At 33.6% G+C, this 24181-nt stretch overlaps 4 protein-coding genes, 1 long non-coding RNA gene and 2 other non-coding genes across 8 annotated transcripts; 2 read left to right on the forward strand and 5 right to left on the reverse strand.

Annotated features, from left to right (window-relative positions):
• Positions 1 to 1706: 1706 nt before the first annotated feature.
• LOC123228936 lies at positions 1707 to 2811 on the reverse strand. The gene is made up of 2 exons (XR_006504768.1): positions 2576 to 2811; positions 1707 to 2467 (listed from the first exon to the last, which is right to left on the reverse strand). It is a non-coding gene; the product is annotated as an uncharacterized LOC123228936 (long non-coding RNA).
• On the reverse strand, positions 2220 to 2310 carry LOC123230235. Its single transcript, XR_006505047.1, has one exon. It is a non-coding gene; the product is annotated as a small nucleolar RNA R16 (small nucleolar RNA).
• On the reverse strand, positions 2385 to 2464 carry LOC123230233. The gene has a single exon (XR_006505045.1). It is a non-coding gene; the product is annotated as a small nucleolar RNA R16 (small nucleolar RNA).
• A 2784-nt stretch (positions 2812 to 5595) lies between the features above and the next one.
• On the reverse strand, positions 5596 to 7341 carry LOC123229617. Its single transcript, XM_044655541.1, has 3 exons — positions 6977 to 7341; positions 6561 to 6899; positions 5596 to 6102 (listed from the first exon to the last, which is right to left on the reverse strand). Exons 1-3 carry the CDS (start codon positions 7265 to 7267, stop codon positions 5596 to 5598), a joined length of 1137 nt encoding a protein of 378 aa, XP_044511476.1. The 5' UTR covers positions 7268 to 7341.
• Positions 7342 to 11578: 4237 nt separating this feature from the next.
• LOC123230016 (transcription repressor OFP8-like) lies at positions 11579 to 12911 on the forward strand. The gene has a single exon (XM_044656109.1). It carries the CDS (start codon positions 11789 to 11791, stop codon positions 12743 to 12745), a length of 957 nt encoding a protein of 318 aa, XP_044512044.1. The 5' UTR covers positions 11579 to 11788; the 3' UTR covers positions 12746 to 12911.
• Positions 12912 to 13215: 304 nt separating this feature from the next.
• Positions 13216 to 17525, reverse strand: LOC123229062. Of its 2 annotated transcripts, none has more exons than XM_044654632.1 (6): positions 17363 to 17525; positions 14984 to 16588; positions 14828 to 14903; positions 14145 to 14530; positions 13934 to 14032; positions 13216 to 13835 (listed from the first exon to the last, which is right to left on the reverse strand). In XM_044654632.1, the coding sequence occupies exons 2-6, from the start codon at positions 16529 to 16531 to the stop codon at positions 13680 to 13682; spliced, it is 2265 nt and encodes a 754-aa protein (XP_044510567.1). In that variant the 5' UTR covers positions 16532 to 16588; positions 17363 to 17525; the 3' UTR covers positions 13216 to 13679. The 2 variants fall into 2 exon arrangements, with proteins under 2 accessions (XP_044510567.1, XP_044510566.1); XM_044654631.1 differs by having other exon boundaries at positions 14145 to 14536.
• A 1789-nt stretch (positions 17526 to 19314) lies between these two features.
• Positions 19315 to 21716, forward strand: LOC123228654 (outer envelope pore protein 24B, chloroplastic-like). The gene is given in 4 exon segments (XM_044654111.1): positions 19315 to 19632; positions 19995 to 20354; positions 21517 to 21562; positions 21565 to 21716. Coding segments are annotated over 4 exon segments (633 nt in total). The 5' UTR covers positions 19315 to 19434; the 3' UTR covers positions 21594 to 21716.
• The last annotated feature ends 2465 nt before the right edge of the window (positions 21717 to 24181 follow it).

Consider the following 24181-nt stretch of genomic DNA (forward strand, 5'->3'; position numbering starts at 1 on the left):
ATGATATGAGTAAGTCTGGATCTGGGTTGGCTTGGTCTTGGCTCGGTATTCGGCTTTAAATGGGCTGAACTAAACTGCAGTAGCCCTAGTTTGAATGAAAGGCAGCGGTAGATTTATGTTCTTCATGATTTATTATGATCTATCTACATCACGAGCTCTACTGTATTCTTAGGCTCTTTCGATGGCTTTTTTATGATCTATCTACATCATGAGCTCTATGGGATTTCTTTAAGATTTGAATTGAGTTTGAGCCATCACTTGACGTTTAGAATGCATCTTCTATTACATTTTTTAACCTCTTTGAGTTGTAAAGCAAAATCTACAAATTGACGTTCTTACAATAAGCTTCTTTGATGGTATTGTGATATTACCATAAAATTGACGGCTCTACCATCTTCAAGTTGTAAAAAAAGTAGAGGTTTCCACTACGGTTCGTGTTTCTTGCTACAGAAATCACATATTGGCTTGGATTTCATCAGCTACCTTCCCACCATTTCCTGTTTGTCTTAAACTCTGTTTTGCCATATAAATCAAGGAAAATTCAATCAACTCGCATTTTTGGCAAACTCAAAATAAATCTCAGAAAATAATGGCCTCGAACGATCATCTCCGAACGAACATGCAATGTTAACCTTAAACGAAAACCTGGATGCGCCCTGTAATCACCTCTTCTACCACGCATATGAGTTTCTTTCCTACATTTGTGTACGAATTTAGCCCCATGTTCTTAAATTTAAACCAGTTGGTTCACAGTTCAATCAGATTGATCGAGATTCAATACTAGAGCCATTAAATAAAACGTATTAAATGAAAATTTGAACAATATTTGATTATGTCCTACAATTGCTGAGACTTCAACCCAAAACCCGGCGAAATTAAAACTGGACACGGTCATATATATGTGCCTACTAACTCTGAAAAAGAATATACACTATACTTACCCTGAAAATTGTTCCAATGTATCTTCTTTAAATTTAAGACCTCTGATTGATTATATTTTATTCTAATCTTTATTTATCGCAAGTCTTCACCAAATTATCACGGATCCCAAACAATATCAATACGCAGTCTTAAAACTTTGTCAATAACACATCGGTTGAGTACCTGTTTTGAACAATTTCAGGTGCATTCTTAACAATAGATTTAGTGAAAACAATTACACTATTCAAATTATTAACATTTGAGTTTATTTACATTAAAACCCAATGAGGCTATTGCAAGTCAAATAGAATCATACTCTATCAAATAAAAAAATTAAATTATTTATAAAAAACTATATACCATCGATTAAAAATTAATGAAGCATAATACATTATTGGTATCCAAATTCTAACGAAGGCAACCATAGGCCGGAGATGAGTTTTGTTGAAACAGACTCAGCCCTAATCTCCCTTTGAGCTTGGAAACTAGAACGAAAATTTGCAACTGCCCTTTCAAGTCTTCTTACCGGAGGGCTTAACACACAAAAATTAGCACTAAGAAATAACTTGACAATAATCAAATTAAAACCATCAAACATTAGACATTAAAGACCTTGAAATTAGTTTAGAATAGTAATTCTAAAGGGCAAAAACCTACACTAAATATTTTCAGTTTCTGATAACAATTAAAGTCAGATAAAATCATTGTACAAACATATGTTAGTATGAGCTGAGCTCTGTAAGCCAATGTCCAGGAAATCACAAAACCACAATGCACCAAAAGAATTCCTTGAGCACGGAAATTATTAGCAATATACTGCAAAACATAGTATCTAGATTTCCCAATTGCTACGAAGACCATAGAACAATTAACTAAATCCAAAGAAAACAAGAAAAGTTACTAATCTAAGCCCTTTTGACTCATCCCCACATACAAAGCGTTCAGTAAACAGGCAACAAGCCCAGTGTCAGGTCCTCTTAGCTAATATTGCACAAAACAAAAGTTGAAAAGAGGAAAATACACATAAAATTCTGCTCAGAAGATGCATAACATATCATTAAATGAGGTTTCATATGTCCAGACATATATAAGCAACTTCATCATAGCACAAAACAATAAGAATAAATAACTCGAAAACTACTATTTGTTGTAAACATTCAGACTCAGAGATATTCCACAAGTGGGAAATTGCAGACATTCAACACGGCATCAGTGTCAGACCGCCCGTCTGCTTGATTCTCATCATTGACCAACAATAAATTAAATTCAAGATAATTTGAGATAAAGATTAAGATAAAGAAGGCATCAGATTATTTGAGAGAATTATTGTCTTCACACTGAAATCAGTGTGTAGTATAAGTGATTTTTTTATTCACATCATTCGCCTTCCACTCTTACAGAGATGAAGACTTTTCTTCCAAGACGAAAATCAAGGTAAAAATTTTACAAAAAAGTGGGAAAAAAATGGCATCAGATAATAAGCGGAGTTGTAAGTCTACAGGGTTCATCAGTATACGATCAAAAATCCTCATCACTTGCCATATTTCTGAAGAAAAAAAAATAATTGTATGCTAAAAAAATAATTAAATGAATATCGGCAGGTCCATTTGACACCAAAGCAACTAAGAAATATGCAATGAGCTGGTAAGCCAACCTTTAAGTATCTGCATCAGTTTTATCCCCTATAGCATTGAGATTTGCCTAAACAGGAGAGGGTAAACAGATGCAAAGATCTCCTCTTTCTCTTTTGTTGCATCGAAATCAGAAAAACTTGATCTGTAAACAATCATACATACAACAACAGAAGGAAGAAAACTAAATTAAGCAGAAGTTGAGAACCCTAGGAGGCGACAAGTTGAGTAGAGAATCAGTGCTGTGATGGCTATTAAATAGGGTTTTCTGAATTAGGGTTTTAGATGCTCAAAACTCAATACCGTCAAGTTGCTGATGCTTAACCATGGGCCATTAAGCCCATTAAAAATAAAACTGGGCCCGGAAAAGAAGTGGGCAATAAGAATAGGCCGATTCCGTTTCACACTCCAACTCTGATGAAATAACATTTTTCACCTTTAAGTTTTAAAAGTCTAATGTTTTACCCATTATCTATTTTCGTTGACAAAAACCATTTGATTTTGCTATAAATTACTATTTTATCCTTTTAATAAAATTATAAATCAGATTTGTACATTTAATGCAAATATAAATTATTAATATATATTTATTTGTTATTGAACAACATATCACCATCTTAATAGTCTCCTTTTAGGACTACTTATTTCCAACACAATTTCATAAGTATAACTATTATTTTATACAAATTATGTTTACACATGGACAGGAAGAAGGTCTTCATCAACAAAGTTGGAGGAGTTGGAGTTGAGTGAGAGAGCATAGTCACGACAATGAAGAAACATTGGCAAATGAGGGAAATGAGACACAATCATGTGAGAAGAAGGAGAAGGACCTGTCGTGACTGAGTTTATGTGCTAGAGGCTAGATAAAGCAATTGCGATTTTTGTGGGTGAGTGTATTTTGTAAAACAATACCATTAGAGAAAGGAGAAAAGAGTGGTATTTGAAAAAGTTTTTGTGATTTAGTGAGTTTGTGAGTTCAAATGACATTGTTAGACTACTGTTTGGTGAACTTGTAGGTTTTTTGTATAAAGTTCGAGTTTGCAGAGGCAAAAGTAGAAAGGAGTGGGCAAGACTGAAGATGGTGGAAGCTTATCGGAGGGAAAGTAAATAAAACAAGTTAGTTAGATGATAGATATATTTATATATACAAATGTGTTTAAGTTGTTGAAGAAGAAGAGAGAAAGGTCAAACAAGAAAAAAGAAAAAGGAAAAAAGAAAATAGAAAAAGTAAAAGGGTAAAAAGAAAAAATATAAAGAGCAAAATGATTTTTTTAGAAAGATAGTTTTTACTGACAGAAGTAAATAATAAGTAAAATTTTAGATTTTTCAAACTCAAAAGTTGAAAAATTGTCGTTTTATTCAAGTTTGGATAGGAAACAAGTCGGAAGTTAAGTAAGTGCGAGTTCGACTCTTGAACTAAATTGATTTGAATAAAATACTAATAAAATCTTAAAGATTTTAAATCTTACACTTAAATTTTAAATTAATTGATAAATATAAACGTTACAAGATTCAAATTTTTTTTTTAAATTAGAGGATCAAAATGTATATTTTGAACCAAACTCAAACTGAACTCAAGTCAGTTATTTGATCTTACTAGCTCAACAATCTCAAGTTTTTTATGTATGTAATCGAACTAAGCTCGAGTTAAGTAATACTCAACTCGGTTTATATGCACTTCGATTAAATTATTTTGAATTATAAATAAAATAAACTGTTAAAATATGAATGAATTATATTTTTGGTATATTTAATTATCTGAATGATATATGAATCTATACCTATCATAGATCATATATAAAGAACAATAATGTAAATAGGGAAAACATATTTAAAATATTTGACAACCTCGAAAAATATATATTTGAAATATATTCTAATATCTCTTCTAATTCAAGTAGGAATAAAATTGAAATATAAATTCGAATCGAGTTTATTATACAGGTCAAAAGGTGATGGTGCCAATGACAAAATGACAATGTATATCAAACTAAAAACTCATCTTTTCACTTTCTAAATAAGTGAAGGGTGAGTAGGCTAAACAAAAAACTCATCTTTCCAGAGAGATGAACTCATCTTTCCAGAGAGATGAAAGCATAAGCATGTTAAACTAAAAACTCTTTCCACTTTCTAAATAGGTGAAAGTGTGAGCATGTCAAACTAAAAATTCATCTTTCCACTTTCCAAATAAGTGAACGCGTGAGCAGAGCAACTAATAAACTCATATTTCCACTTTTCATATAAGTAAAGACGTGAGTAGGACAAACTGATAAACTTATCTTTCTATTTTCCAAATAAGTGAAGATATGGGTAAACCAAACTAATAAACTTTTCAAGTAGGGGAAAACATAAGTGAACCAAACTGATAAACTCATCTTTTCATTTTCCAAATAAGTGATGACATAATTGTGTACGATAAACTAATCTTTCCAATTTCACATATATGAAAGCGTTGGTATACCTAAACTAATGAATACAAATAGGAATATTTAACTCTAATACCATAAAAGAATAGGAACAACTTTATATTTCTAGTATATTTAATTATTTGAATGGTACGAAAATTTATATCTATCATAGATTTTATATAAGAAACAATAATGTAAAAAGGGAAATAATATTTAAAATATCCGCTAACCTTGAAAATTATACACTTAAGATATATTTTAATATAAGAAAATATATATTCGAAATATATTCTAATATCTTTTAATATAAATAATTAATTATTTGTGAAGGTGGATATATATATATATATATATATATATATATATATATATATATATATATATATATATATATATATATATATATATATATATTTATATTTATGAGATTGATTATATATCATATAAACCACAAACAAATAAAATAATAAAAAAAATTTATTGGACAAATGGATAAATGATTTATTTATCATCCGGAAAAAGATTAGTCCAATATTAAGCTAAAACAATTTCAGGGTAATTCCTATATATACACATATTAATCATTGTTTTTTTTTTTTTTTTTAACAGAAAAAAATAAGGAAAGAAGAAACTCAGGTCACAGAATGCTCGGCAGCCTGTTGTTCTCTTTTGACTTCAGCAGGAGGAAGAAAGGTTTCAGAGGTCAATCCCCATATATTGAAATCCATATCTTCAATCTTCCAACTCTCTTCAATCTTCCTCTTATGATTATGTGCCCCTCCATACCTGTAAAGCGTGGTGACAGTCTTTCCCGCATGTGCTATATTGAGAGACTCAACATACCTGTAATCATCAATGGTGGATGCCATGCTCGTCTCCCAGAATACATGATCATTTCCTTTGACAGTCTTCATTCTCACTAACTTTGTGTCCTCGAATTTGATTAGCAGCCCAGTTCTTTGGCTGAAGTAACCCCAAACTGTGTGGTGAACAATCTCAGTGTTGGCTGAATTTTGCGCTTTGAGAACGTGCGCAGGTGACTCAATTTTGAGCACGAAACAAGCTTCATTGTCGATCATCTCCTCGCCAATGCAGACCGCATCTAAGAATAAGTGGGCTGTGCATCTGGGATCCAATCCCTGAACATAAAAAGGTATTTAGTTTAAACGCAACATGATTTTCAACGCTTTAAGCCTTGAAATTGATCCTAAAAAGTGTAAAATAAGTGGTGGTCTAGGAAGCACAGAGCCTTTTCCGAAACTGGTAAGAAATGTTTTGGGGTGTTTTGGAAATATAAAAAAATTCAAAATGCATTTTAAGAAAAAGAATATGCATTTCTTTTCTTTATTTTTTAATCAATTAAATATCAATTTTATATTTCATTTTTTTTAATTTTTCCGAACTCTAATTCTAGTTTTGTCCCCTTTTTCTCTTTGATAATTAATTAAATACAGGTTGTTGTTTATAAAATTTGATATTTATAAAAAAAATTTATATTTTTCATATTCATATGTTGTCTCGTATTTCCATTTCTTATGTTTTTAAAAAAATTCTTTTTATGCATTTCCGATTTCACGCTACATAGGTGATGGGTTACCTGAAAGAAGCGACGGAGAGGTCGAGCAGGGCCTCGATGGGCGTGATTTGGTTGAGAAGAAGATTGGTTCCAAGCAACCTTGCCATTACTTCCCGCACTTACCTTAAAACCAGCAACAACAAGCTCAAGGCACCACAGGTCAGGGTTTTTTTGCCACAGCACGAACCCGCCAGCCTCACAATTGCCTCTTGCGTGGACACTATCATCACCCTGATGCATTTCTGAACCTTGCATCTTCACCTGCCCCACCGCATACATGCTACTCACCGTGTTATATGCTGCATGTCCTCCTGTTGCCGCTACATATTGCTGTACAATATATTTCGCCGTTGAAGCCTCCTGTTTATGCGTGTAATGACAAGTTTTGTTATCTTTATGCTTTAATTCTTGAGAGGAAGATAAAGAAGGAAACTTACGATGCTAGCATCTTTAATGGGGCGGCTGAAGGGGCTATCCAATTGAACCTGAAAAGAGATGAGAGGAGAGCCAACAAGTTTGAGTAATGCCATGAACTCGTTATTTGATTTAGCCTGGAGGTAAGATGACCTATCCGAAGAATGGGATTGAGCTTTCATCAAATTCCGCAAATTCGCCCACCGTAAAGTGGCTGTGCTGCCCATTTTGACGAACATTTCTTCCGGTATAGGGACCTCAAGGACTGTTTCGAGTCCATCTTCCCTGTCATAATTGGGACAAAGCGTCCTCATAGATTGAAAACAAACGAAGAAAGCTTAAAACAATGAAAGAAAAACAAAGGCAAAAGAGGAACGGATTCCAGGAAAGAAAGTGGAAACCTTCCTCTTTCTGTAAATCGGTGACGATTTTGTGAGGCAATGCTGCATTGGCAATGCGACGGAAAGCTGATGATTTTTGTCTCCAGAGGCGCTCCTTGCGCGTAGGTTTAGGTGGAGGAGGTGTCGTGAGGGCACGATTTTTTAGCGGTATAATTTTATCAGCTTAATTTCAGAACACAGCCTCCTCCGATAATCTCTAGTTTTACCTGTAGCCAATTGTGGCAGGACACGTCATGTCATATTTTGTTTAGAATTAGACATTGAGTTCCTTTCGTCGACGTGGCAAACTACAATTGGAGTAAACATTACAGGTGCTTTGGTTTTTGGACTTTGGATTGACTGCCAACCAATTTCCGTCAAGATTATTGTGCTCTTTTCTAATTATCTTTTTATCCTTATCCACTCAATCTAGTTTTGGCCGGCCATGAATTTTCACTTAAAAAATTATATGTTTATGCTTTAAATCCTCATCCCTTTTAGTCTAATAAGGTTAAAAGAGTAATTTTATTTTACTTTCTAAGTCAGTCTGATCCATGAAAAGTTATGTATAAAAATAAGCATATAAAAATATGAATTCTTGTAATTCAAATAATTCATGGATCAAAAAATTAAATTGAGTTTATTATGTTAAAATTTCTATGAATATTGATATTATTATCTTTGTATCAATTTTTTTAATTGAATGATGTTAATATTTTGTGTTTGTGTGAACGATTACGATCTCAGATAGACTTATTTAAACGAAATTGACGAAAATAATAAATTTAATTTATTAAAAAATAGAGTGATGAAGATAATAGACCTTATGTCCTTATCGTTAAGCATAAATAAAAATTTTAGTTATTTAAAATTATCTAATTATATAATAATATATTATTTATATATCTAAATTTTATTTATATATATATATAAATAATTTTATTGAATTATATTTTATTACACATATCTTTTTAAGTGGCAATGAAGTGGGCTCAAAGATCATTATCCCAGGAGAAAGCCCAAATTGGCCCAATTGATGTCTGAAACGTTGGACCTCACAATTATATGGATGAATCACGAATCAAAAGCCTAAAATGTCTTCGCATTCCATATTATCTTGCTGATGATTTATCCTTTTTGAAATTTTTTTTTTCTTCGACGTCTTTTGTTTTCAATGGCATCATTGAATGATTAGCCCAAAGGAGTCAGAGATTGAACTCAAACCAGTTATTTTGAATTTGCGTTGAGCTTGAGCTACTTTTTATTTTGACTTTATTCAAATTTACCACTACTAAAACACCTATAAGGTCAATTAGAATGACCTTGTTTATGGCAATTGAACCCTAATTATTTTATGCTTTTGCGGGGTTCACTTCTCTTGTAAAACTAATGACAAATCAAGTGCTCAAGAGTGGAATAATTTTTCTATTAAATAATGTAATAAAATTATATACACTAATAATGAGTATTAATTTAAAGATAATAATAAAATGTCATCATATAAAGTAATTTTGATCTAAAGATTAAATAATACCTAATTATATAGTGACATATTATCATTGATATCCAAATTTATAACTGTTATAAATATATATAGTATCTCACATAATAATGTACATATTTGGAAAGATACAAAACTTATACCCATTGCATTAGATTGGTAGCCTATTTTCTAGGGAAGTTATAAGTTAATAAGGTTAAGATTATGTATACCGATAATAATATATCACTATATGATTAAATGCTATTTTATTTTTATTCTAAACTCAAAAAATCACATTATTACTGAATACCCAAATTTATACTAGAATAATATTATGTGCATTAATTTTAAGTATACAAATAAATATATATTTATATGTGTTATTATGTGATTAGGTATTACTTTATCCTTAATTTAAAAGGTCAAAGGACTATTTCCCACCCAAGTTTCAATGTAAAAACAAACACACACCTACGAAATTTCAAAAACTCAAATACTCATCTATACATTAATTTCTATTAGAGACAAAGGTAAAATCGTCATTTTATCACTAAACCCTCAAAATTTATATCATTTTCCCTCATTGATTTGAAAAACTAACAATTTTCTCCCAAAATTAAATTTTGAAAAATTATATTTCCCTCCTAAGGTTTTAAATCTCTCCGGTAGATTTTTGACAAACGATGACCGCTTTCTCTTCCTTCTAGGGAAGTCTCTCACTTTGGCCCTTTCTCTCCCTCTTACAGACAATGAAGAATTCATCATCGAATCCAAAAAACCCTAACTTTCTAATTTGACGAATCCAAAATACCCATCATCAAAGAGTTCTGCGTTGTCAATTATATGCATTGGCACGATGATGACTCGCATCAAAACGAATGACGATTCAAAGGGTTTTTTGGATTCAACGATGAATTCTTTGTCTTTCATTGGAGAGAGAGAACGTGCCAAAAAGGGAGACTTTGCTAGGAGGGAGAGAAAGCAATCGTCATTTGTTAAAAATCTGCCTGAGAGATTTGAAAAACCCCTATGGGAGAAATAAAATTTTTCAAAATTTAATCCTAAAGGAAAATTGTTAGTTTTCCAAATCAATGGGGAAAAATTATATAAATTTTTAGAGTTTTGAGATTTAGTGATAAATGACAATTTTACTCTTATCTCTAACAGAAAATTCTAACAAAAGTTTATCTATGAGTGGATGTTTGAGTTTTTGAAACTCTGCAAGTATGTGTTTGTCTTTATATTAACACTTGGGTGGGAAATACTCCCTCTTTTTAATTTAAAATTATCTAATTATATAATAATATATATCAAATATATTTTTATTTATGTACCAAAAATAAATATATATAATGTCATTGATTATTCTAATCATAATTTTACTATAACATTATCCACAGATCAAGCAAGCCCTGAAGTCCAATAGGTAAGTTACCTCAAAATTCCAGCTATGAGGATGCTGTTAGTCAAAGTCAAATGCTTGCTTGTTCATACAGAATTCAATCTTCCGTTTTTAAGTGATTGTTGTTTAGTCCACGTGTCATGTTTCTAGTGCTAGATTCTGACCTGAATTTGTCTTCTTTTTTCACCTGAGAGCTTCATTGAAAACGATATATATATATATATCATATTAAGATTTAGGAGGAAAAATGAAAAATGTTTAGTTCATCGACAAAGTTGTGAACTTGCGTGGAATTGGTCTATGCATGTCTGGAGACAACCTTCTTTCTATTATTTTGTGTAAGAAAGAATTATGCTTCTAACGGCATTTCCGGATTTCTTTTTTTTTTTTTCCCCTTTTATATATTGATCGTTTTTCCGTACTTGTATCCAAGATTTTGATTAGGTCTTAGGCGGCTTTCTTGATCTGGTAACTATGATAGATTGAATATTGATGAGTATCACTGAGCGACAGTTACAGTTTTTTTGAGGAAGGGAAGTTCAACCTGGAGATGACGCTTCCATGGTTTTAAATACAGAATTGGATTAGTCGTTTGACTGATTGAACAATTATCCATTAATAAAAATAGTTTTAATCAGTTTGAAAATCATTTTTAGGGTTTAACATGATTGGATCAAATTAAATTGAATGATTTAAATGGTTGGATAAAGTAAAAAATTGGAGAAAAATCATTATTGTAACTTAAATTCAACACTCTATCTATTAATTTTGAGCATATATAACAAAATTAAATTTATTTTGATATTAAAATAATTTGAATAATATGTTTAATAATAAATTATATAAAATTATTTTAAATATTATTTTTTAAATTGTTAACTAGAATTATCATTAATCGAATAATTTACCTATCAATTAGATTAACTGTCTCCTCTACTAGATTGACATTAAATTGGGTTAAAAAATATTGAATATTTTTGTATATTAGTTATAACAACGTCGAAAAAATAATATAATAATATAAGGTGATAAATGTAATTTTTTCTTAATTCGGTATGAATAATTATTTTAAGTGTAAGACATCAGACATAAATTTTATGTCAAAATATGTAAGATTTGGATGTGAGTTTTATATGGATTTGAGTTTTTCTATCTCGACAAGGAGATTAATATGTTTGATTACCCGAGATTTGCATCAGAGGAGGATTTCTTTTAATAATCTTCAAATTTATTATGCAGATAAGATAAACAAATTGGCAAATTAATGAACATTCGTACGCCTTGTTTTCAATTAATATCGGGTCTAAAGGAGGAAAATGTCACTTGAAAGCAACTTACTCAATCCCAATCACCTACCTGCTGGACATTTTCGAAGGCAACACGCACAAAGGAATTTCCTGTACCTGTCTGTTTCAGGAATATGACCGCTTTCATCACTTGGATTTGGTCAGTTTTTAAGCGGTGTGGACCCTTGCCATGGCCGGCCAACCCTCCTCTCTTATATTTATTAATCAAACTTTGAACCTTTACAACCTTACTGCACTTTCTGGGCGTTGTTGCAGACAAATCAATGGCGAAACGCCTCAAGCTAAAACTTTCTCGAGTCATTCCTGCACTTCAATTCTGTCGTTCCAAAGGCCCTTCAACTTCTGCGCAAGCTCCATCTCCCGCACAGTACCGGCTATCTCCGTTCAACCCCAAAGCCGTCGATATCGCTTACCCAAACCTCCCCGCACCACCGCCACCAACACCGGAGCACGCTTTCGTCAAGCGCCACCGGTCACCCAGGGTCGTTTCACTCGGTTGCGGCTGCCTTTCAGGCCCAGGCACCCCGGATCTAAACGCATACTCTAAACACTATGAACCAAAACATCCTGCAAATATATACTATGCGTCACGCGACAGCGGCGTGTCTCCGGTTTGGGTGAACGAAAAGTACAAGAAGAAACAAAGAAACAAAGAGAAAAAGGCAAAACCAAGCGTTTCATCTCGTGATAGTGGCTTTTTTAGTAGCCAAGAAGAAGAGGATTATAAACAAGCCGACACCCTTATTTTTACTTCAAAAAGCTTTTCCAATGAGAATTCCTTTGAATGGGATAATTCTCTGGAGAGCACAACGTATGATTTTTACAACAGTGAAAAAACTACCAGACGTACAAAGAAGAAAGTAAATACAAATATGAAGAAGATTCGAAGACTGCGACGTTACGCTTCAAAGAGTCATTATAAAGGATCGTTGTCGCCGGAGAAGTCATCGATTTTGAAGCGGATGATACCGTGGCCGGCGGAAGGGAAGGTGAGAGAGAGCGTGGCAGTGGTGAAGAAATCGCAGGACCCGTATGAAGATTTTAAGAGGTCGATGTTGGAAATGATATGGGAGAAGGAGATGTTTGAGGTTCATGAATTAGAGCAACTTTTGCAGTGTTTTCTGTCTTTGAATTCGAGGCAGTATCACGGAACAATTGTGGATGCATTTTCCGAAATTTGGGAGGTTTTGTTCAGTGATTGTTCTATGCAGGGCGAGTGAGTCAGCAAGCTGGTTTAAAGCTTAATCAAGAAAGTGAATGAGATTTTATTAATTAATTAATTTTATTTTTTTTCTTGAGGTTGGGTAGGATTAGATGATATGTGCTTGTTTTTTCAGCAACATAAAACTGTAAAATAAAGCTACTGTATAATTATTTTGTGTTGTATATTGTATGGTCAAGTGAGCATATGTTTTTTTTAGAAAAAAAAAAAAAAGATTGAATACGGTTGATTGATGGAGGGGACGGTAAAGGGAACAGAAAGCTAATTAAATTCCTAAACGTCTCCAATACATGAAATAAAAATAATACCTAAAATAAAATTATTTTGAAATCGAATTCGAACTTCAACTAAATTAAACTTTTTTCAAACTCATCCTTTATTGAATTTACTCATGTCCATCATCCTACCTCTTCAATCAATCTAGTGGACTTTATCCATCAACTATTGCTTTGTAAACTTATTTGCATCTTATCCATCAACTATTGCTTAGTAAACTTAACTGCATCTTTTAACAGAATTTTACTATTGTCCACAAAAATATAGGGATATAAGACAAACAATTACATTTCTTAACTAGATTCGGTCGTCTGAGGCAAAACAATAACAAAAAGCTGAAAGAATGACATTGACTATGATGAAGAAAGAATACAAGGTGCCTCGAATTTCATCCAACCAACGAGTTGAGTTTATTGAGGAAATAGTGGCAGGATCAATAACAAATAATTGCAATACCTCGGGAATCCGTTGGTATGTGGTTTAGGAACTTTGTGTTCTTCTCTGCAGTCTGCAAGTCAGGGAAGAAGTTTAAAACTGTAGAAGTTATACCTCCATGACTTCAGCAACTTCCCGACTTGTAGTAAGCACATCAAACTGAGGCATAAGTCATAGAAAGAAGTTATGTACAAGTAGTGAGTCAATATCCAATTAGGCAGCTATTTCTCTGTATCAGTATGCTCCATCTCAGAAGTCATGTCATCCTTAAACACCTTGACATGGCAAAGCTTTCCACCTGCCTCATCAGCAAAAGTAATCTTCCTCTCCTTGTTGACTATATTTCCAGAAGCACAACTTCCTGCCTCGCTCAGTTTCTGCCATTCATCAATTAAAATAAACAGAAGAGTGTTAGAAATTATCACCCAAGTAAACCAACACTTTGTTTTTCATAAAGAGAAAATCGGAAACTAACCATGATTTTACAGAACCGAGTGCAGTCCCTGCTCATTATGGAAAGCCATCTTCTAGCTGTTTCTTCAGTTTTATTAGCACTCTTAACAGCCATTGTCACCTGCCAAGGCCCAGAATATCTAATTAAATTTAGAAATCAACCTAGATCCTTCTGGATCTCTACAAAGAAAAGAGACTCGCTAAAATGCCAGAAGGTTTATATATTGATGTACCTTATCCATTTTATATTTCAGTGGCATAGCTGGAGAAGGTTCAGAAGACAATATTTCTTTCACAACATCCTGCATGTAGCTCAACTCTGACATCAATTTAGTTGCAAGAGATTCAATATCCTGCATCTGCCGCTGGGAGAATGCAATGGCACTCTGTGATAAACTCTGTTTGGAAGTGCAGCCAGTGCTAAAACTAGATGCAGCATTAGAAAGATGAGGACTTTTGAGAATGCCCTTAGGATGGGACCCTTTCTTATCATATTTAGGTTTTCTACGGACTTGCTTCGTGTTGATAGTGATTCCAGCATTTGTTGTCTTATTGCATCCTTCAGTTCTAATGACATTATTATCAGCTTGCTTCTCAAACAGCAATTTCCCTCTGCATTCTGAAACTATCACCACCAAATGAATATAAATCGGATAGAGAATGAGAAAACTTATGGGTCTGAAGTCAAAAAAGATGAACAGATCATCCTGAATTCAGAATATATGAATGCTTAAGAAATATTCAATATAAACAGGAAAATGTCAGAATAAACAATTTATGTCAATCCTTTTTATCCTGCTAATGGGCTTAATTTTAAGAAACAGCGAGGTCATCTCATCCAAACCACTTCATAGGCAGGCCATCTATAGGGTGAAGCAATGAGTTCCAGTTTAAATAAATGAGTTTATGTACTTACCAGAATGTTTGTCGTCCTCTAAATCAATGGAATTCATAGCCTTGCATAGCCTCTCCTGAGAGGTAGGAGAAATAGCCTGAAAGTCAAAGCACTTAAATAAGAAACCATTTCCACATAACTCAAAAGTAATCAAGTATTCAGTATATTGTTACAGACCTTTCTGTTTGAAAGGAGCCTTTCAGGAGGACAATGCACTTTTGGATGATGATAATCCCCTAAACCTGATGGTGTTGTAAGCTCATCAGAAGCACCAAAGGGATGTAGTGCTCCGGAGCAATTTCTTGCTGCAACATCACAGGCAGACAAAGAGAGTTGCTTCCTCTCTTCCAAAGGTGAATCATCAGCAACAGGAACCGAACAGCTACTAAGATCCACACATGAATTGGAACTCCAAGATGAGGTACAGTCACTAGAAGGGCTAATAGTGCTTGCTTCAAAGTCAGAAGGCAAACCATCTCTTCTACAATCCTCAAAAAGTAATGCACCATCAACATCAATGCTTTCCATACACTGAAGTCTATTATCAATTGCCATATCAAGCACTTGAACCTGCCTATCACTGCTACTTGGCCATGATAGCGCATGGATTGAAGAATGACTTTCAGAGTCATGATATATATCGAAGTTGTGATCATTGAACATCAAGATTGGTTCTGGAGAGACATTGTCAAGAGGTGAGTGGATAATATATCCTTCATTCACATTTTCTGTCACTGGAAAACCTGGACACTGGTAACTGATTATTTGTGGAATATCCACAGCCATGATCTCCCAACCAGAGACCCTTATGTCAGAAAAAGGTGTGGGATTAGTGAACTCTATATATTCATTGGATTCTTCATTTAAAACACAAGGCTGTTCATTTCTTAAAGATGTTGACTCATTAGTCTCAAGAACACACTCACCAGGTGTTTCATGTAATTCATCGATTACCACTCCACAATAATCCACTTGCTTGTTACAATTGTGAGAAGAATCAGCAGCACCACAGATCATGGTTTGGCAATTTAAGTTATCAGACTCATCAACCTCCATCTTAATGTCAATAGGCACAGATTTATAGCCACTTGGCTGCCAGAAATTTCCATCAGTGAGAACCTTCTGGGGTTTTACTATAACTATGGCACTTTGAGATGAAGTCAATATATGGCTTTCAATGTGCTTCTTCTTTCGCTTCTTGTTCTTTGTAACTTTACATTTCCAACTACTGAGAAGCTCCTTGAGGTCATCTTCATCAGTTTCAAGATTGACATTGGTGTCTTCTTGTTTTAGAGGGAAAGAATTCTCAAAAAATCCTTCACTTATATCTACATGTTTAGGACCTTTCCTCTTCCTTGATTTGCAGCTCTCCTTAAACTCTTTCAGTGTCATGTTAACAAAGCTAAGATCATCCAAGTCAGTTTCACTTTCTTCATCGGCACTGCTGTGATTAAACTCAGAAGCATCTACTCTGATTGTTCTTCTCTCTGACCTAAGTAGGCATGGACTTTCAGACTTGACCATGTTAGGGTTGACTTGAGAACATTCAGATACATCTTCTTGTGGAATTGAATCATGATGTTTAGCAACTTCAGTTTGGTATATTTCTTTGACTTCCTTAAAGGTGAGTGCAGGCCTCCCAGGCCTAACATTCAAGGTTTTTATCACTTGACCACCTTTAATGGCCTGGATAAGATGCAAATGACTGTAACTCCGTAACTCCATTAGATGAATGTGAAACTTTTGCCCTTGTCAATGCATACAGAATTGCAATGCTTTTTTCTGTAAATAAAAAATACTTGTGAAGAACTGATCACAGCATAAATGAATTTCCGTGACATTAATAATGCAGACTCAAAATAAATAAACAAGTCATTCAGGATTCCATATATGTGAAAAAATAAATCAGAAGATAAGAAAGAAAAAAGGAAAATATATGTGATGATAGGGATGTTCAAACCTACTAATAAAATTTTGAAAAATAGATAAAACCATCTCGGATACTGAATTGACCACTGTCAGAAGTTGCAAATTCACAAATGCATTGTATCAAGGGACAGGGCTTATAAGTGCCATATCATCCAAATTTCAAGTAACATCTCAGCGTGACATCACTAACATAATCTTTTCAATTTAGAAAATGTTGCTAAGAGGACCAATCGGCCTTTCAAAGAATCAAACATTGAATAAGAAATCAGGGATATAATAATCAACACACCCCGACACCTAGATTTTATATTTAACTGTTGCTATTAACTGTCTATCTAATTTCAAGGCGTGGACTTATAAATTCACGGACATTATTATTCTAGTAAAATTACAAATGCAGTGTGCCACGGTAGGAAAGCAGCGGATGACAAAATTAGAAAAAATCACTTCATATTGAGATCTCCACCGCAAAACCCTAGACCCCATATATCGAAGTAAGATTAAAATTAAACCCATTGCTTGAGATCTGAACTGAAGACAAAATCTATGAAATTCAACATGGATCTACTCTTGAAATTAAATGTATATCATTGTAAATAAAATTGATTATAGCTGACTCAAACGTACCTGGAATTGAGGGCTAGATCCACAGAGAGAGAGAGAAGAAGATGTGGAGTTGGCGCTTCAACTCGAAGCTTCAGCAATCAATGGATATAGAGAGAGTAGGGTTCGCCTGTGAAATAAGAGGCAGTGGAATGTAAAGACCGCGCCAAATGGATTTGGCGGGAACTCTCGCGTTGCCCGAATAAATTATAAATCGTAAATGGAAAGTTTTGAGTGATATTCATATGTACGTGTCTAAACTTGTCAACGCATCGTTGTCGTTGATCTTGAAGTGACCTCAGCTAATCTGATTCGTTGGATTCACACTGCGCCAATTAGGCTGAAGTTCGAAGTAGACGCCAGTGGCACTGGATGTATCTTATTTTTCGCTAACAGATACCTAATGGGCTTTAAAAGCCTAATCACCTTTTCAGGCCCTAATTATTGTGGATAAATTATTCAGTCTGGTGGACTCACAAAATTGTAGAACGTGTCAGATCCATGGACTTTATGGACAGTGTTAGGGGTCTTACGGTCGACTTGATATAATATAGTGAACAAACCAGTTACAAGTCTTTCGAACCATGCCATGGTTTTATCGTGTTTACGGACCACACGACTTGCAAACCCTACCAGTAAGTGGGTTATGATATGACATGACTTCTGAAGATAACAGACCATGCTGCACCCAGTCCAACACGGCCAACTGCCAGCACTGTGTTGAATCTGTTGATAGTAAGAAAAAATGACAAACGTAATTATAAAATGCCAAAAGTCTTATTCCCACCTAAGTTTTAGTTCAACCACATATTTTAATATATTTTATTTTGAAAACTTAAATATTTATTTATTTTTATTAAAAATTTTAAGTAAATATAAGGGTGAACACATAATTTTAATAATAATATTAAAAAATATATAATTTTATCTTTTTTTAATATTTTAAAAATTGATAATTTTCCCTTAAACTCATATTTTTTAGATTTAAAAATTCATAATTTCACCCCTACCCTAGGGTTTGCATTTTTTGTATATTTTATCTTTGTAGTCACCCCCTTAAGTTTTGAATTGTACATTTCACCTTTTATACTTCACAATTTGGAGAGTCTGGATCGACCTTCTTCTTCGTATTTGGTTGATCAGTCGTCTTCTTTGTTTTTGGCTGAATGTTTAGCCCAAGACCAAGCCGATGTGGGTCAAGGTTTTCGGCCCAGAGATGGGTGGCACACGATTAGGGTTTGGTTTGCACAATTCATCTTTGATTCATGCTCTCTCTTACTTCTAGTTGACAAATCAGAGGGAGGAAAGGGTTGCACCATCACAACCACCAAAAAAGAGATAAACAATAATGCAAAATCTATAGAAATCAATCCGAATCTCTTGCTTGATTTTGGTCAATTTTGACCAATTTCGATATGGTTTTCACTCTAGAAACCACCGAAGAGAGAGAAATTGATGGTGGTTCAGATTTTGAGAAAAATGTGACCAGAGATGAAGAGATATGACACTAGAAAAAAAAAAACAGCAAGCCAAAAATGTATGGGGGGTTGGAGAATTTTTGCAAAATTTGGGAGATAAATGAAAATGAGATTTTGAATTGTATGAACCCTAGAGGAGGGAGTCATTTTTTAAAATCGGAAAAATATGAATCTAAAAAAGATATTATCAATTTTCAAAATTTAAAAAAAAAGATAAAATTATATATTTTTAATAATATTATTAAAATAATAATTTTATTTTTATATTTAATAAAAATTTAAAAATCAATAAATGTTTAAATTTTTTAAAACTCACCAAAATAAGAGTTTGACAATGAAGTAAAATTTAAAAATGGGAATCAGCCTTGTGGCCTTGTAAAAAGTTTATTTCTATTGTTTGATAGGCCTGCAAGGCGCAGCATAGCCCACAAAGTTCAGAGGTCTGGTCCATTAAAACGAAAGCGTGCTCTACAGCCACGCTACGACCTTTCAACAGCAAAGCGGGTAGCCGAAAGCAAAGTCAGCTTAAAACATAGCATGCCAACCCCGCACACATAAACACATATGCTTCAACTATCCTATAATCTCTGCCGCTGTCTTTCTTAGTTTCCCTCGAAAATGAAGGCCTCTTTGAAGGGCAGGTACGAAACAGACAAGAGCAGCGCCGCTGCTACTCTTGCTCTTAACGCCGGCGATATCAAGCTCCGAGCCTCTATGACTGATGCCACCGTTGTCAAAGGCCCAAGCTTTAACGGCTTGGTTTTAGCTGTTGAAAAACCTGGCTTCTTCATCATTGATTACAACGTCCCCAAAAAGGTACCCATAACAAGAAAACTTAAGTAGCGACGGGTAGTTTGGTTGCTTAGAACTGGTAGCAAAATGATTTTACTTTATTTTTTAATTACAATATACTTGAATAGGTTGCTGCAGGAGTGCAAGTATTTCTCTAATTATTTTCTCTGTAACTATGGGGAACTTTAGGGTTTCGTGGCAACAATTTATGTTAAGTTTAATCTGTTATACTTTTGTTTGATAGTCAACTTATTGCAGAAAGATTAAATGAAACTTTGAAATGTTTCAGACTGTTCTAGTTGCGGTTGGATTTTCTGTTTATTTACTCACTAGAGGAAAGCAATGTTCTTAATATTATCAATTTTTCATATTGTGGAGTGGAGCAGGATTTTAGATTTCAGTTTATGAACACAGTTAAGCTTGCGGACAAACCCTTGAATCTCACTTATATTCATAGTAGAGGGGACAACCGGACAATTGTAGATGGATCTCTTCTGTTTGATTCAGCCAACAAGGTATCAGCTAATCACATGCTTGGTTCAAGGAATTGCAAGTTGAAGTATAGTTATGTTCATGGAGGAGTGACTACGTTTGAGCCATGTTATGATTTGGCAAAGAATTCGTGGGATTTTGCTCTGTCACGAAAGGTTTTTGACGATGATGTGTTTAGAGCTTCTTATCAGACATCAAGCAAGGCTTTGGCGTTGGAGTGGTCAAGGAATTCAAAGTTGAATGGAAATTTTAAGGTAAATGCATCGTTGTTTTACTGCTTCTCCAACTGTCTTTTGGGTCATTCTTTTTGCGTTTTTAATTGGAAATTGAGTGTTTATGTATTGTGAGGTGAACCTTTTCAAGTGAGGTGAACCTTTTGAAATATATTTTTCACATCAAACATTCCAGTCTTAATTTGACCAGGTGAATATACTGAGTTTTGGGATTTGACATGACAATCAATTCTGCATTGCATGAATATGTCACTTGGCTTAGAGTATAGGTCATATTTTGTTTCTGGCGTGCAATGCTTGCATGGTTAATGATTTATTGCATACTTAGGGTTTAGGGTATTTGGTTTGGGTAGCTTTCCCATGTAATAAGATTTCCTTTGGCACATTGCATGGGGGCATATTATTACCATGGAAGATTAGCTTGATTGTAGAGTTTAAGTTGACTTCATTTTAATGTGTAATAAAAGTTGATGTCATTGAAGCAAATGACTTGTACTTTCACCTATTTTTGTGTGGGAGTTAATGTTTTAATAAGGTCTTCCTGTACTGTTCAAATTTCGATGTTCCAGAGGACATCAGGAAGCATTGGGGATAAGGAGACTGTTATTCTTGCATTACACGTAGATTTATGAAAATTGTATTAGGCACTAGATTTGGATCCTGTTGGGGGATGCCATTACTTAGACTAATTTTGGAAATTGGTACGCTGGATTTTTTATGATATTGATTACGTCAGTGATGCCTAGTGACAGTGCCTTCACTGAGGACTGGTGGTACAGAATTTTGACAAGGTTACAATTGGTGGCAAGACAACAGGCCATGGTGGCATTTTGGGTGGTGGTATTTAGTTGGAACAGTCAGTTGTGGTATTAAAGGGAGGTTGTTTAGCCATGGCTGATTGGACTGTTGGATCCTTGGAGATGAGTAGGGTTTGATCAAATGTTTAGCACCTCTGAGTCCACTTGCAATTCAAGTGGTAAATATTAATCTCAGATATGAAGAACTATAATATTCACATGCCTTAAATCTAAATATATGTTTCTAAACTGCATTTTAGTGTCTCTATTGAGCTATCACTACTTTACTTTCAGTTGTTTAGAGGCCTGGTATGTTCTAAGATTGATTTCCCTGACCGATTATTTACAATAAAGTATTGTCTGACTTTGATTTATATTTCTTCCAGATAACTGCAGCCCTCAATCTGGCTGAGGAATTACAAATCCCAAAATTAAGCAGAGTACATGGAATTTTGAGATGTAATCTATTCTTTAGTAATCTCCATTGTTTCATTTACCCCTGGAGATTTTATACGATATTACATCCTCTAGTTATGTTTGAGCTGCCTACCCTGATAGGGATAGCTTTATGGAACCCATTCTTGAATGGCTGCTTCTTGGTTTTGAATCATAAATGCAGTCTTCTGTTGCAAAATACAAATATTACTTCTTGGCAGTGCTGATTTTCAATTGTATACAATCTGTATGGAGATAGATTCATTAATTATTCTCTTGATTTTTCTGACAGTAAAGGATATAAAGGATTGGAAATGCCTGATTTATGTAATCTGAGTCATCTTTTAAGTCAAGAATTTGTGTGTGATTATGTCAACCTCCAATCTTAAACTGTACTCAGCTTAGGTTAGTTTTTGTTCTTGTTACCTCCTTCCTTCAAAGCCTCCCCTCTGATCTTCTGAACTTGAACCTTGGGAAAAAGACCATTAAAAACTCTTGAAGGTTTGAGGTTAGAACTCTTGGTGTGGACCAAGCTAATTGTGAACTTTGGTCACCAGTTGAACAGGGATTTCTCTCCCTCAAAAGCAGGACATACTGCCAAAGCCAATTGTGACTTTATTTATTTTCATCTGCTGCAGATTGTCTTATACTCAATCGGTGGCGAAACCAATTTAAAGGAACTGTATTGTCATGAGCCTCAGGCCTCAGCTGTTTTTTCCAGGTTGATGGTCTTATGATATAAATCATACTTATTTACCAAAAATCAAATTAACAAGATATCTTAAAGATGTTTAAGAATTGTAATTACCATATTACTCTTAATTATTTTATTTTTCAAGAATTTATGGAATCACTTAACCATTGCAATGTTTTCACCCTATTACCAAAATCAACCCATATACCTTTGCTGGCCGGAATTGCGTCTTTGGTTGGTCGACATCTTTTCTCTTCCAATCTTTTTTCTTAATAAAAAACCACTATACGATAGCCACCACATTCCAAACAATGTTATAAATTTTCCCACTAATCCCTGTTATCCTCATTGTTGGTCTGTGTCGTGATCTCCACTTCGCCTTCCACTTTTTTTTCTCCCTCCAAAAATGATCACAAATCTGGACTTCACCTTCATTATCACTTTCATTTTTTTTAGCAATTTTATATATGTTTATTTTTTTAATATATATATATATATATATATATATATATATATATATATATATATATATATATATATATATATATATATTAATATGTTATCATATAATTAAATATTATTTTATCTTATTTAAAATAATTTTATTATTATTTTAAAAGATAAACTCTTTTTTATTATTCTTTTATTAATTAGATTTGATTTTAAAATAATAATTATTTTAAAATACTTATTCCCACCTAAGATATAATGAAAACCCAAAGTGACTCCCGCTAATTTTCTGTTAGTTTTGGTTATTATAGTTAGGGGTAAAATTGTCATTTATAATTTTTACTTGAACAATGAAAATGTTATTTCTTTTTTTGCCCCTTAGTTTTAAAAACTAACAATTTTCCCCCCTTAGCGTAATTTTTAAAAAATTAATCCCCCACCATATATGAATTTTAGGGTTTTATATTTTAAAATACAATCACCCCTCAAACTTCAAAACATTGTATTTACACCCAAAAACTTCGTTTCATCTTTTTAATGATCATTCTTACCGACATTCCTCTTTGGTGGCATCTCCCCCCTCTTTGGTGGTTTTCCAATGTGGAAACCACCAAAAATCATATTAAAATAACTGAATTTTTGTGCACAGATATGTGAAAAAATTGCATAGATCCGTGATAATCTATGCATTGGCAGACACATAGACCAATTGAACTGTGTCGCACAAACGTCGGCTACGTTTGTGCGACATCATCAAACTGATCTGTATGTTCATTGATACACAAATTTGTACACAAAATCTGGCTATTTTGACAAGATTTCCAATGGATCCCGCATCAGAAAACCACCAGGGAGAGGGGGAGATGCCATCAAGAAGAACAATTGTCGAAAAGATGGAATGAAGTTTTTCGGTTGTAAGTCTGAGGGGGTGATTGTTAATTCTAAAATATAAAACCCTAAAATTCATATATGGTGAAGGTGAAAAATTAATTTTTTAAAATTAAGCTAGGGAAAAATGATAAGTTTTTAAAACTAAAGCGAAAAAAATATTTTTTTCTTTATTTATATAAAAATTCTAAATGACAATTTTATTTTTAATTGTAACAGTCAAAACTAATAGATAAATAAATATTTAGATTTTTAAAAGTTAATAAGAATTACTTTATGTTTTCACTATATCTTGGGTGGGATTAAATCATTTGGCCTTAAAAAAAATAGGGGGAACGACTATTTCCCATCCAATTTTTAGGTCATTCTCAAACCTATACCCACGGGAGATGAAAAACCCATTTTTCCCACTCATAGACAAACTTCTGTTAATTTTTTCTGTTAAAGGAAGGGGTAAAATAATTATTTTACTGTTTATATTAAAAAATTATAGAGTTTATTACTCTCCGTCCCCCAGGTTTTAGAAATTAACATTTCACATTTACTTAAAGTTTTTAAATTTCGAAAAGTAACATTTTCACCTC

The sequence above is a fragment of the Mangifera indica genome, chromosome 11 (genome assembly GCF_011075055.1).
Source record: "Mangifera indica cultivar Alphonso chromosome 11, CATAS_Mindica_2.1, whole genome shotgun sequence".
Lineage (NCBI taxonomy): Eukaryota > Viridiplantae > Streptophyta > Magnoliopsida > Sapindales > Anacardiaceae > Mangifera > Mangifera indica.

Coding starts and splice junctions, on each gene's coding strand:
- LOC123230016 (XM_044656109.1), top strand. CDS start 11,789: ATGGCGAAACGCCTCAAGCTAAAACTTTCTCGAGTCATTCCTGCACTT.
- LOC123229062 (XM_044654631.1), bottom strand. CDS start 16,531: ATGGAGTTACGGAGTTACAGTCATTTGCATCTTATCCAGGCCATTAAA. Junction 14,033..14,144: donor TGAAATATAAAATGGATAAG/GTACATCAATAT, acceptor GGGCCTTGGCAG/GTGACAATGGCTGTTAAGAG. Junction 13,836..13,933: donor CTCGGTTCTGTAAAATCATG/GTTAGTTTCCGA, acceptor GATGAATGGCAG/AAACTGAGCGAGGCAGGAAG.
- LOC123229617 (XM_044655541.1), bottom strand. CDS start 7,267: ATGAGGACGCTTTGTCCCAATTATGACAGGGAAGATGGACTCGAAACA. Junction 6,900..6,976: donor CCATTAAAGATGCTAGCATC/GTAAGTTTCCTT, acceptor ACGCATAAACAG/GAGGCTTCAACGGCGAAATA. Junction 6,103..6,560: donor CTCTCCGTCGCTTCTTTCAG/GTAACCCATCAC, acceptor TTTTATGTTCAG/GGATTGGATCCCAGATGCAC.